Source organism: Anneissia japonica, unplaced genomic scaffold (assembly GCF_011630105.1).
Source record: "Anneissia japonica isolate Jap-2015-1 unplaced genomic scaffold, ASM1163010v1 scaffold1208_len1460985_cov181, whole genome shotgun sequence".
Classification (NCBI taxonomy): Eukaryota; Metazoa; Echinodermata; class Crinoidea; order Comatulida; family Comatulidae; genus Anneissia; species Anneissia japonica.
The window spans coordinates 375,303-390,402 of NW_022688484.1; the positions used below are offsets into that span (position 1 = coordinate 375,303).

At 35.4% G+C, this 15,100-nt stretch overlaps 1 protein-coding gene across 1 annotated transcript; it reads left to right on the plus strand.

Annotated features, from left to right (window-relative positions):
- Positions 1-7,488: 7,488 nt before the first annotated feature.
- LOC117121973 (kelch-like protein 25) lies at positions 7,489-11,415 on the plus strand. The gene has a single exon (XM_033267418.1). The coding sequence runs from the start codon at positions 8,282-8,284 to the stop codon at positions 10,052-10,054; it is 1,773 nt and encodes a 590-aa protein (XP_033123309.1). The 5' UTR covers positions 7,489-8,281; the 3' UTR covers positions 10,055-11,415.
- Positions 11,416-15,100: the final 3,685 nt, after the last annotated feature.

Genomic DNA, 15,100 nt, shown 5'->3' on the forward strand with positions numbered 1-15,100 from the left:
ATAATAATAATAATAATAATAATAATGATAATAATAATGATGATGATGATGATGATGATAATAATTATAATTAATATTATTATTATTATTATTAATACTGTAGTAATGATGATTTCAATAACTTTAATAGTGGCTACTGGCTCTCTGGTGTGACGATTTTTTTTCCACCACATTCGCAATATCATCTGTTCCTGCACTCTTTACTCAATATTGAGCCCCAGTGCAGTACGGTACCCTACAAATACAGATTAATCTTTCTCTTCATTTCTATGTTTTTCAATTCCGACGCTAATAATTTACCTAAACAATTATAATATCAAATTGTATTGTTCAAGAAAATAATAGCTCAACGCCGACCGTGGTCTATAAGTTTAACAGGCCTTAAGCGTCATTTGGCGAGGACTGATATCGAATGCCCATAAATAGTTATCTGACCAATCGAGATTGGAATCGATAGTAATATAACCAGTATACCGGGATTAACAGAATGAGTTGGTAAAACGACGCTCATTAAGACAATTCTCACATATTTCTTATACGTATTAACTATAGACTGTCTTCAAAATGAAACAAAAAAAGTGTACATCCAGGCTATAGCTCTCTGAGAAGGGATTAATACGTCTATTTTGGGATAAATAGATTACGGATCCAGCAACGAATAGACGTCGTTTAAAACCAATTTTTGAAGCCCGAACGACCCTAATCACTTCTAACATCAATTCTACTACACACGCTACTCCTACAACATCTAGAGATATTATTATGGGGAATTCTTTTGTTTCAAGTACCAATTTAAATTGTTCACACGATGATTGGACGTATATAAGGTGACCCTGCTCGGTTACAAAAATGGTGTGCCTAATTCATGATTCAATGATTTACTGAGTGGTAGAATAAAAAAAAAATGACCTAAAGAAATGCAAGTGATTTGTCCACCAGTCGCCAAGTATCCGACATTTAAAAAAATGACCTAAAGAAGTTCAAGTGATTTGTCCAGTCCGCAAGTATCCGACCCATAGGGCTAGACCATCATGAATTCCGCGTTCACGACCTCTGAGTTAGGAGTCATCGACCGGGTTTCTTCGTACATGTCAGATTTTTACAGTCTACGTATTCGCGGATCCGTGCAAGAGGTACGCCCTCTCATTGACTGAAAGTGTCTTAATACATGTTAGCGTATGGCCTACGACAGGACAATTACGAGGTGATGAAAGATCGTATTTCTACAGAATCAAGGCAGATTATTGTGTATTTCCTCAATACCGGCTGCTCCGAAACCAAGTGCCGTTGGGGCAAAGGCAACCACAGCTACTCCTGCAGCTCCTGCTGCCACCCAATTCATTAACCCTGTAAATAATCACACGTCCCAATGTATTTATCAATTGTCTGTTTAATATATTTTTCTAGTTTGATAATTATTGGTAGCGGCTTATACTATACTTTATCCACAAAAACAACATGTTATGTTTAAAAGTAGGCCTAGATGTATTATATTATTCAGATAATATAATTAAATTAGATGCAATGAAGTTGAGTACTGTACTCTGTACATTAGTGTAGTACCAATGTAGAAAATATGGAGAAAATATTTTATCTTAATATATTTTCTCCATGTTGTAACTGATCAAATGTTGTGCTGTCAAGATTATTTATTTCCTTGGTGTTGTTATAAATAAGGATTTACTTGTTAATTATGACATAATTATAAAAGGTAAGTCTCCCATTGATATGGAATGTTTGTACACAGTGCTATGCACTTCAACTCTGTGATCTCAACCACTGATTTGTCAGATAGGTGTGACGTAATATACAAATAGACCTATTATATTGTTTACCTGCATTTGCTGGCTGAGTAGCTGTGGACAAAATCAGAATGGCGAACACGGTTGCAGTGAGTTTAGTCATCTACAGAAAAAAGATACAGAGAAGCAGTATTCAATTCTATAGCCACTGGACTTCTGCTTTCTAAAACATGGGTTAACTCTAGGCTTATAACTTCATTCACCACTGACGTAAAAACTAGTCATTTGAATCGGAGGCGAGTACAGTTTTGGGGCCCTTGCACGTTAGCAAGGTAACTACTTTCGCTCACAAAGTGGCCGAGATTGGGTATAAATCTCTCTATATGAATGTTAAGACTGGAAATACAGCATTTAATTGAAGGGCACCGATCTGCTTTGAAAGGTGGAGGTGGGAACATTCCGTGGAGACCACACCCAACTCAGCCCCACCATGGTTGGGACTGAGGTGCGAAAATTTGAGGATAGTACTCTCTTGATGCAAAGGCGCAGATCCGTTTTGAAAGTTGCGGGGGGTGGTGGGGGGGGGGATTTCGTGAGAACACACCCACCTTATTCCCACCATGGTTTGGGATGAGGTGCAAACATTTGAGGAAAATGGTGTCTCTAGATGGCCGAAAATGACACTATAATACAGTAAACTTTATCACCTCACCATTATTTCTCATGATCTTTTATCAGCAATTTTCGGCAACTATAGAGATAAAATTAATGTGTGATGTACCATTAAAAAATAAAACTTGAAAACATTGTCTTTATTGTAAATACTCTACTTTACCTACTTCAAATCCGCGAGTCCACCTCCACCTCAGCCCCACCATATTTGAGGCTTTCGCTGAGGTGCGAATATATAATTTTGTTAAATAATCAGCTGTCTCTTATACACATCTAGATGTGTATAAGAGACAGTGTTGTAGCTGACTGCAAGAATGACATCGTTTGCACAATATGTAATGGTTCGGGTCATGTTTTCCGGAACTGTCCGGTTTCCTTCAGCGCGAAGGCTCGTGGTAGTGCGGAGGTGGTGGTGGATGTTGGGGAAGTAGATGGGGTTGTGCGGAAGGGTATTGCTGTGGGAGAGGAGGAGGTCGGTGAAGTTTGTGTCAGAGGAGGAGATTGAGGTGGATCCTGATGAGGGTAGTAGTGATGTGTGGGCGGATTCCGCGATGGGGCCTTTTTCCGATTCGACCGAGCAGAGGTTGGTTATTGATGAATCCAATGGTTCCAATGGTTCATCGGATGGTACTTGGAGGAGAAGGCGTTTTTACGTAAACAGGTCTTGGCAGCGAGGAAGAAGCTCCAGGCTTCTAGGTTCACAAAGGAGAGAGGTCTTGGGATTACCTGCCCGCAGTGTAAGATGAAGATGTCTTATTCCTCTTGGGAATCGTTCATTGACCATATCGATAAAGAACACCCAGACGCGGAGGTTATGATTGGTTGCCCGGTTAGATCTTGTAAATTTCGTGCTTCTAGACCCTTGGAACTTGTTCCACACTTGGCAAGTCACCATACTGGTTTTGTTTTAAAATCTTCTGCTCGCGATTTGGTTCGTTCGCCTGTGTTTGTTAGATAGTTGATATGCATTGTTTTCAGGGTGTGTTTTGTTTTGCTTTGGTTTTCTTCTGTGTAGTGTGTAGTTACGTTTTGTTCCTAGGTTTGGTAGTTTCGTTTTGTTTGGTTTTTAGTTTCTGTTACAGTTGGCAGGGAGTCTCGTAGGCTCACGTATTCCGGTCTGCCGTGGGCAGCCTGCCTGAGGGTTTAACGCTTTGTTATTATTTGTTTGTTATTCAATCATTAGTTGCGTTAACTCTTAAATCAAAAAGGAGTTTATATACAAAATTACGTTAAAATGCCATAAAAAATACATGATACTGTATAATTTACGGATTTTACATGGAATATATGGTAGAATTCACTGTGATTTAACGGGAAATGTTATACTAAATTGTCGTACTGTAAATTTACATGCAAAACTGTACCGTTGCCACAGTTGTATATATATATATATAATTGAAGTAAAGTTATTATATATAAATAATGACTGATAGTCATTATTTATAAATAATTATATTAACATCATTATATTTATCTATAATTGTTCGAAGTTATATAAACCTGTCTCTTATACACTTCGAACAATTATAGATAAATATTATGATGTTAATATAATTATTTATAAATAATGACTATCAGTCATTATTTATATATAATAACTTTCGGCACTTCAATTATTTATGAATAATGTTTTGCTACTTTAAATTATTCATAAATAATGAAAATCGCTCCACCAATTATTTATATATAATTGTTGGAGGCAAAATTAACTATATGTATATAATGAACAAATGTTGAATTATATATTAAATAATAAATTATATGTATATAATTTTGTTAAATAATGTAAGTACATTTGGCGCCTAAAATAATAGTATTGTACTCGCTTTATTTTACCAGGGAGGTTTTTATAACTCCCTGCTCTAGTATTCTTAACTCGTCATGTGCATACATCGCCATTAGTATGGTTGTTAAACATTCCTTTTATTAATGAAGTGTTATTACAGCTTTGGCCAACCAATCAATATTTATCACTCAATAAACAGGCATTGTATTATCCACCAATCAATTTTAAAAACATGTGCGTATGTGTGCTGAAGAAATTGACATTGAATGAAATCACAGTATATGGCTTCTGAAATTTATTAATGTTGTTCGCCTAATGTAAAAGAAAATATTTACTTCTCCTAAATGATACAGAACTAGAAAATCCTGAACAATATCAAAGAAAAGTGTAATATGTACCGGTACAGTATACTATTTTCAAAAGCATTTTATAGTCATAGCCGTCGGAAGCATTTTGCAAGTGGTCCGGCCATTTTAATAAGAGTGGGCATGGGTAGGTGGTGGGGTGCAACACATTTTTTTTTTCACCATGGTTGAAGAAATGGCTCCTCAGCCGGGAAATAGCACATGCATAATTTTAGAAAAATTAATCTCTTTTAATTTAAGGCCAATTTTAATTGGAAGTAGGCCTAATCAGGGCCGGCTTAGCCATTATGCCTTTGCCAAACTTTTATAATAGTTATTTGTTATTTTATGTTATACCTTCAAACATTTTAAAAATAAATCTTATATATTAAAATTAAGTACTGTCAATGAAATTGAAATGTACACGGCTATACAAAAAAAAAAGCTCATGGTGGATTAAAAAAATATATAGGCCAACAGGCTTATACAGCATCAAAAAGACAATGTGATACAAACATTAATAATAAATCCACATAATATAGTAATGTAGGCATATTCATTAAAATAAGTACAGTTCTCCCTCCAATTAAAGACCCCTCCAGTTAGCTGTTTCCTAATTAAATATTTCCTCTATTTAGAGACCATGGTTTTGGTAGCTTCACTACAGAATAAACAGTGATCTTAATGCATTTTTTATACAATAAATTGTGTTTTATATAGGCCTATTTCATTCATTTTCGTGTTTATTTCAGACAATAACAATAATAATAAAAATACATGGTGCGGTACAATATTCTCCGTAGCTCAAACATTAGTAACAGAGGCCGAAAAATGACCAAAACAATAAAATAAGCAAATCAAATCTTTACATTAATAATAATTTCTCAATCTACAATTGAGAGTGGATGATTACATTTAGTACCCATGGGTTCCAAGTGTCCCGTACTCGGAATGGAGTCTCCTGGCTGGCAGGAAGGACTCCCGCATTCTGGCCCACGCGCACGAGCATGAATCTCCCGAAATAAACCATCTCCTGCAAATTCAATATGATATTTGCATGCTTTATCAAGTTTTTATACTGTAACATCAATTGTCTGCGCAGCAGTTAGTACCAATCATTAATGGTTATCACCATGCACAGCAAAATTTAGATGTCATAAGAAAATTTATTTAAACAGATCTCCCGGATATGGATTCTTCCATAATGGGACCCCTGTTTAGTTCTTAATTAATTATAGGGATTCTATTAGACACCAAAAGACCAAACTGAAAAGTATTGGTTTTAGTCGTTTTACGCACTACAGAAATCAAAATATACATCAATAGCCGACGTTCTGTTTACAGTGCTCCGTATTGAATGCCATTAATTTTAGTTGGACAGTAAAATGTTTCGAATTAAATGGAGCACAAGACTACTTCGTGTGTGGCATGCAGTAATCCATTCAAACACTAAAGAAAAATTCAACCGTAATGCATAATATCATAGTTTTGGCAGACCTAAACTAAAAATGTTTCCTTCATTAAATAAATACATTAAAATATAGGCCTATAAAATATAGGCCAATTATACGATAATGAAATGGCGAAATCAGAATGTACCTGAGCGAAGCCAGTTTTTAGTTGAATTACTAGAACATGTTAGACTACCATTAATGGGCATTGACCAGCTGACAGAACTTGTTGAGCCTGCTCTGAGGGATGTCCAGATAGCTGAAATTAACGAGCGTATCCAACAAGTAAAACTGTACCATGCATCATCTGGAACAACAAAGTACAAGATAGTACTTCCACAATTGCAGACAACCCCAAGAAAGTTAAACACAACGATTATGCTAGCTAAGATGTGTATAAGAGACAGCTGTATTTATGTAAGTTATTAACTTACAATAAATTTGAATGTGAAAAAAAGCCTCCGTCAATTTAAGCAATCCTGTTAGGTATCAACCAATGTTTCTTTTGCCTTCTTGTCATGTTTTTATACGTTTACCGTTCGTATTATTTTATATATTTTGACGAAGAAATGATATTAATATATATGATAATTGAAGCATTTTCCAACTTTTTGGCAGAGAGTACATCTTTAGCAGTACGTCATATCAAGGACTTAATTCGAAGCGTATATGAAGGTATTGTAGGTATAACCATGGAGGAATTAGTTTAGAAACTAAACTAATTCCTCCATGGTATAACAGCCGTTCATTTTGGATCAACCCCCTAATCCGCCTATGCCTATGCAAATTAACTCGGTCCAACCAACCGAACTAAAGCTAATTCGGACCTAAGCCAACTCAGCCCAGCAAATAATTTGTACCAAAAAGGTAAAAAAAAAGAGGACAGATAGATTGAGTGTAACGTAACCGCTGGGTCCCAGGCATTAATTTGGGTTTAATCAGTGAAGTATGTGAAATATCTTTTATTGCGCTCATTGCGCGGAATACTAAAATCAATTGGCGTTCCATACACTCTTTCTATCCATCTGAGAATCTAGTGTTTTTACGACCGCGGTATCTGGCCGGTACAGTGGATTGTTGAATATTTTGATAGAAACCAGAACTCTCTAAAGACACTGGGAATACCAAAAATGCAACGACTATCTCTCTTATTTTTATTTACATCATTACAAATAGTGTAATACAGTATTTTAACAAAATGGCTGCATGAACAACACGGCCCTCATAGAGTCTAGTTTATTTGGATTTTTATTCAGGAAAAAAAACAAATCACATTCAAAAGAGTTCATAGCAGCATAATGCTAAATTGTGCAACGGAATTTAAAATGTCAGGATCTAGGTCTATCTAAGTCTAATTTTAAGACTAATCGGCATATAAAGTACAGTATTAAAAACAGTGCAGAAATTTGTTTTGGAATGAACTTGCTTGTTGGTGGCGCTAGTCCAGAAAGAGAAAGTCTAGGCGGTGTTGTGACGTAATTGTGGGTTGGATACTTGGATACGTACAAAAAACGCGATGGGGGCGGAAGTATACAGTGGATGCGAAAGGCGGAGTTTGACGTTTCTTATTACATTTTTTTTGTTTTAGCGTTGCAATCAATGTGTTACACTCTTAAAATATTATGCTAATGTGCCGAATAATAGCAGTATTCAACTAATGTGACCCGGAACACCAGAGAGAAGACCCTACTACGTACGATTCCAGTTCAAAACTCAGTTGATCGGTTCATGATGGGAGCCTATCTAGCTAGGCCTAGCCTTGCTTGGAGGAACCTACGCCCTTATTAGGACTTACTACTTGTAGGGGCTAGGGCGCTAACTAAGGCTAGTCACTTGATTTCATCTGGCTCTGAACCTCAGTGTCAGCGATAATTCCTAGATGAGTATCGTCAACAAGCATGTTTACAATAACAGAAGAGTGGTAATAAAGCCGTGTTAGTCTAAACAATATACAAAGAAAATAAAAGGCAGCACTCTCTGACCTAAGTGAGACTAACTTAGGCCTAGGGACTAGATGTTATTTATTCAACACGAGCTTTCGCTGGCAGTCAATGCCAGCTTCATCAGGTGTGTGAAATAAAAAATTACAGAAGATTTAGTGTTTTTGACTACCTAACCAAAGAATGAATTTTATACAGTACAGAAATATCAACTTTGTATAGGTAGATAGGCAAGGCCTAGTTAAATGATAATGCTAGCCTACACTGCATTGAAACAGTGTAACATAACATTTTTTTCTATGACAATGACATTTTTGGAAAATAATTCTGATCACAATTTAACATTATGGCAGTGAACGAAGAAAACTGTAGGCCTGAATTAATGATTGATATAAAGTCTACATACTGTTCACGCTTGCTTGATGGCTTACGTGCGGCACAGGCAGAGAGCTTACTTGCTGATGTCACCATCAAAGCAGGCAGTCAAAGATTTTCCTGCCACAGAATTATTCTTGCAGCAAACAGTGACTACTTTAAAGTTATGTTCACCTCCAATTTTCAAGAGAAAGAAGCACCAGAAATAGTTCTCCCAAGCATTGATGGAAATATATTTGCATTACTGCACAAATTCCTATACTCTGGGGAATTATGTATTAAATTTGAGGATCTTCACTCATTCTTACTTGCTACTGATTTTCTACAAATGTCAGAATTACCGAAAATTCTATCGGATGCAATTTTAAAAAGTGCAAAAGGAGACGATTACGTGTATCTTTACCAAACATTACATGTATTGGACTCGTATGCATCATTAGTTGACGATTTAAAGTGCAAGATTTGTAGAGATTTTAATGTCTTATGCCAGACCCAGTCATTCCTTAATCTTTCCAAAGATGCTGTTGTTAGTATAATCACCGATAAGCGCCTTGTGATTTTATCAGAAAAGAATTTATTTGATGCGATAATGAAATGGCGAAATCAGAATGTACCTGAGCGAAGCCAGTTTTTAGTTGAATTACTAGAACATGTTAGACTACCATTAATGGGCATTGACCAGCTGACAGAACTTGTTGAGCCTGCTCTGAGGGATGTCCAGATAGCTGAAATTAACGAGCGTATCCAACAAGTAAAACTGTACCATGCATCATCTGGAACAACAAAGTACAAGATAGTACTTCCACAATTGCAGACAACCCCAAGAAAGTTAAACACAACGATTATGCTAGCTATATCCGTATCAAGTGAGGCGGACACAAGGTGTACCATTTTTCAGCTCGTAATACCCCCGCATTCATACACAAAAGGTTTGAAACTCTCAAAAGTATGTAGTCTAGAGTGTCGGGGAATAGATGCGATGACTTTCACAAACACGAACATCTTCTACACTTCTTCAATGGACTTGTGGCAGTTTGATCTGGACAACAGATCCACTAAACGACTTCCATTGGGAAAGTTCCTGGGTAATCACCCTCTTGGAAGCTCAAAACTAACCTCGCATCACGACTTATTGTACGCATTTGTCAAGGGTATTGATCTTGAAAAGCGCGTTCTTGTGTACGATCCATCCACTGAGAATTTCGAGGTCTGTTCTCCGCTCCCAGGATTTGAATTTACATGGGAAAACTTAGTTTCTTGCACATGCGGTGTATTCATGTTCGTAAAAATGTTCCCAACGAAAGTGATTCATTGTTACCAGTACCATGCCGAAGACAACTCCTGGTCCACCCACGATCTGAGAAACACGGAAGAACTTTACATGATAGGGTCTTGGGAGAATAACGTTTTCTTCCGTGCATCTCAAGAGATGCTCTACTGTTACAATACACTTACAAAAACGCTTTCCGACTTCACACCACTGCCTCCTGTCAGTTTTAGCGGTGATAGAACGTATATTCAAATGGTTGCCGTCGGTGGGCATATATACCAGCTGTCCCTGGATAAGGATGCAGCGGCGTATAACTTGATGGTTCATCAGCTGATAATGGAAGAAGGTGCTTTTACCGAGCCTTACTGGAATTTACTGCTTCAAGAACCTGTTGTACCAATATTGCAAACCGAGCTCTATCCATTTGAATGTAGTGACTGGTTTGGGGTGCAGCTAGAAGCATTTGTGGTATAACAATTTATAATTACTGAACACAGTCTGTTACTGGTCTCACATAAACTCTTTTTATGGGCTTTGCTTGTCACATGTGGGGCTTATGTCCTCCTCTGCCAGTCCCTGCCCACTACATTATAGTAAAAAAATACTACAGTAATTGGTCATAAATAATGACAATAAATTTATACTATTAATGATTCTGATAATAATTATTTAATGATAAAAATAATAGTAACCGTCATAAGCAATAATAATTTAGACTAATTATAATAATCAAAATAATATATAACAACAGTTACAGTATAGTAATTTAAAAAATCTCCACAATTCTGTAAGTATGGTAATATTATTTTTGTAATATTACAGTATACCAAAAGTGTAACATACCTTATCAAAACAAACTAAAATTATTGATTTGTGTTCAGTACTACAATTAGATTTTAAAAAGTAACATTTTTAATAATTTTTTACTTTACCTATAGTTAGATTGTAATTTTTAACAAGTAAAAAATAAACATTGATATATTAGTTATGAATTAATATAATATTCCATGTTCTCCCAATTGAAATTTATGTCCATACAACTATAAATTTATGTCCATATAAAATCACCTGAGTGTAGAGCGTGAGACGATATCCCTTAAGGCACTGTAGGGTTCAGTTCCAAAAAAAAAACAACTCTGTCATAGCCCAGGCTTAGACTGGAAAGATGTTCATTTGAAATTGAAAGGTAACATTTTTGAGAGGACACTGATCCTAATTATATGGTAGGAATTTTGCAATAATAATATATTAAGGCTCATGATGTTTAAGTAATTTTTTTTTTTAATGTGCTACGGTAATACTGTACTATTATTATTAATATTACTTATTACTACTATATTATCATTATTATTATTACTAATAGACAATGCAACATTCCCAAATATAATAACCTTTGAACCCACAATGGTGGGAATTTTTATAGCACCTTGTTAATAATACTTCTTTAAGTCAAACAATATTATTATTATTATAAACTAAAGGCTGAGATTAAGTTATAAAACTTATTTGCCCCAGCACAGTTAAATTTGAAAATTACTGTTGGTTGTTTGGCTGGCTGGCGTGCGAGCAATTTATTCATTTTATTATTATTGACATTACTTATCCCATATTGCTTAAAGCGTCAAATATAATTAAAGCTTTGACAGTAGCTTTTTCGAACATCATACAAATATGTTGGACTAGTCCAATCACAAATATATATATATGTCTTGCTTAGGAAAAAAAAATATGACCCTAGATTTTAAAATGTTATCGATAAATTTTTTGGCAGTTTTTTATGCCCTGTTCATAAATACTGTAGTATTGTAGTAATTATAAAACAATAATAAACAAACTAACATAACTGGTACTGTCTCTTATACACATCTAGATGTGTATAAGAGACAGCCCTTAAGGCACTGTAGGGTTCAGTTCCAAAAAAAAAAAAGACAACTCTGTCATAGCCCAGGCTTAGACTGGAAAGATGTTCATTTGAAATTGAAAAAAAATAGAATTACTATGTTTGATATTTAAATAAAATAATTTTAATGAAGTAGAGATTGATTTTTACTAGAAATGTACTCTGTGCATTCTAGATTTAGTATGTGGGAATAAATAACTTAGGCTGGGCACACACTGCGGCAACGGTCATCAACCCACACGAATCTGTAGACAACGCATCATGATGGGAGGTGTACGCAACAGGTTTTTATTTAATGACGATCCGCTACGTCTACCATCAACAATCAGTAGTTGGCGCTATGTCATCAAGCGCTCGCTGAGAGCAGAATTAATGGATTTGATGGTCGTAATGCCGTAGTACGCCACAATGTGCGCCCAGCTTAATGATAGACTGGTGTTGGTTGGTGAGCCTATTAAATATGGATAAACATTGCCATTTCAATATAACATAACAATGCAACTACAGGATATAACTTGAATGTAATTATGAAGTTTTCACCGATGGTCTTTATGGAAATTGTTATTTCGTTTTGTTTTGATCAGTGCTAAGACAGAGTACTGTATCACTTTTTATCATAAATTTATTTTTATATTTTTAAAAATTTAAGTGCTCTATGTTATTCGGATTGTGACATTGTGTTGTTTCTCATTGTGTAGTCTTATATTAAACAATTGTTATTTACAGTGTTTCAGTTTTAAGAAAAAAAAAAACCATATAGTACTTCTTCTTTATAAAGTTGTTGTATGTGGTCATTGAATTTTTGTTTTATTTCTCTTCCTGTTCTATTAGGACTACTGTATATATCGTTACTGTGTCGTATATATAAATAGATAATATTTAATAAATTTTGAATGTTAAGAAGAGGAATGTGTTAGCATGAAAAAAAAAAGTTTCCCAGACCAGGATTTGAACCTGAGACCTTCTATTGTCTATGCAGGCGCCTTAACTCACTGGACCATTTACGCTTTGATAATTATTCAAAATTTGCAACCAACCTCCCACTCTCGTACATACGTTATACAGCACTAAACTTTGATGCATGGAAATAACAGTGATCAATATGATACACATAGTGGCTGATCCAGGAATTCGAAAAAAGCTGTAAAGGGTGGGGGGTGGGCAGGAAGAGATTTTCACAGATAGAGGGTGTAGACAGCCGCGGATCCAGACCTTCGCCCACCAGTTTGCCCAGGCGAGGGTCTGGGCGAGAAATAAAAATATAATGTTGACCATTTTTCCAAAAATCATAGGCCCTACTTACCTTCATTGACTCTTATTTTGAACATTACCATTAGGACTCTATTTAAATCCACTCTAGCCTATATCTTACACTTTTACACTGATTGTACTGTAGGCCCTACCTGAGAAGTACATTGCCATTACATTATGGTCTTCCATTTCTATAGCGCATGATACAGTGCATAATGAACGTTACGAAACCACTACTAATCCAGAGTCGCTCAGCTCATGTATCTATCTTGGCATTTTTAAATCAGACATACATTCACATGAACAACAAAACGATTGAAAATATATTTGGGATTAATTGTTTTCAGCAACAGTGGTTAGTAGTGACGCGAAAATTCAGTATTTTATACCTCTGGAGGCCCAGAAATGGAACTTAAATTACCTTTGAATTCTTTTTATTTTTGACGAATTGAGTTAACAAAAAAAAAAAAAAAAAACGAATTACAGTAATTGGCGCTTCAATACATACAATTCTAAAAACTACCATATCCAACTGACAATTTTGACAATTTAGGGTTTTCAAAGGCTTATTCAATCGATTTTAGAGTCTACTAATATGTAGAAAAATACCAATTTTTTTTTTCACCCGGCCCCCGCTGGCGCCAACCCTGGATCTCCTTACGGTTTTGTGGCACAGGTAGGCAAATTTTAAGAGACTTTATAGATGCCCGAAAAAATTTAAGAAACTACGCCCACCATGGTTGAGGCTGAAGTAAGACAATTGTAAGAATTTGAGATTTTTAGATGCCGGAAAATAGCATTTTAATACATAAAAACTACGAAAATTATATAGCCACCTGATCCTTATCATGGATGAGGCTGAGGTCAGAAAATGTTTAGAATTGGGGACTTTTAGATGCCAGGAATGACACATAATACTTAAAATTATGTCGGTTGTTTTTTAACATTTAAAAAGGGGCACATTATTTTGTTTTCAACCTCCGAGGACACCCTCCACCCCCCACCCCTGAAAAATAACTTCATTTCTACTTCTGTAGCAATTTCCAGCAAATGTTAACCTTAGTGCCCTCACAGTTCTTGATACAGGGGAAATTTCTCCATACAGGTCTTTATTTGTAATATGTTGTTTATAGTTGATATTCTGGCGTGTCTCTGAGTAAACAACCAACTCCTCTCTCTCAAGAATATGTTTTTATCTTTTTATAGAAATTCCATAATAAGCAATATTTGTTTTAAAACCCTAGGTCACCTGGGTTTTAGAGGATTCCCCCATTCAGTGGCGGATTCAGAAAGCCAGTCAGCCCGGACCCTGATAAATATTTCAAAATTATTTTTAAAGAATGGAGAAAAACCTGAAAATTATATTCAAATCTGAGAGTGCCATTTCTGACCATCTAAAGGCGACATAATCTTAATTTTTCTTACCTCAGCCCTAACCATGGTGGTCTATGTGCACCCGCTATTTCAAATTTCTGGATCCACCACTGCAGGACCACTCCATCTGAGCGAAGGTCAGTGAAAATCCTGGATCCGCACCTGAGCTCCCGCCATGGTTGGGCTGAGGTTTAAAAAGTTATGATAATGGCACCCTTATATGGTTGGAAATGGCACTCTCATACCTAATTTGAATATCATTTTCTTTTCCCCGACTTTTTTTTAAATATTTTTGAAAAATTTTGGGGGCCCAGAGCGGCTTTACAACCCTCACTACCTTGAATTAGCTATTGAAATCCTATTATAAACATTTGACGCCAAGACAGGATCTCTGAAGATACATTTTTATAAATAAATTGTGTTCTTAGAAAGATAAATTCTAAACCATCTTAAACCTTATTAATTATATATATATATATATATATGTATAAATCAAGATAGCCGTTAACACTGTTAAATTATATATATAAATCATCAAAGAAAGGTAAATACAGTGTTCGAATAAAGGACATAATAATACATCGTGTAGCATAGCTCTCAACGAATGTAGTCCTGTAAATATATGAATAAAGAAATTGTGTAATAAAATGCCTCTGGCGGGAATCGAAGCTGCGACCTCTCGCTGTCAAGGCGAGCGTCATAACCATTAGACCACGGAGGATTTATGGTTGAACAGATTCAAATACCACCAGATACACTCCATTACACAATAAGTACGGCTAGAAACAAATAGTTGCGTATAATATATATCAAGATAGCCGTTAACACTGTCAAATTATATATATAAATCATCAAAGAAAGGTAAATTTACTGTGCTGGGGCAAATACGTTTTATAACTTAATCTCAGCCTTTAGTTTTAATAATAATAATAATAATAATAATAATAATAATAATAATAATAATAATAATGTATACTTAAAGAAGTATATATATA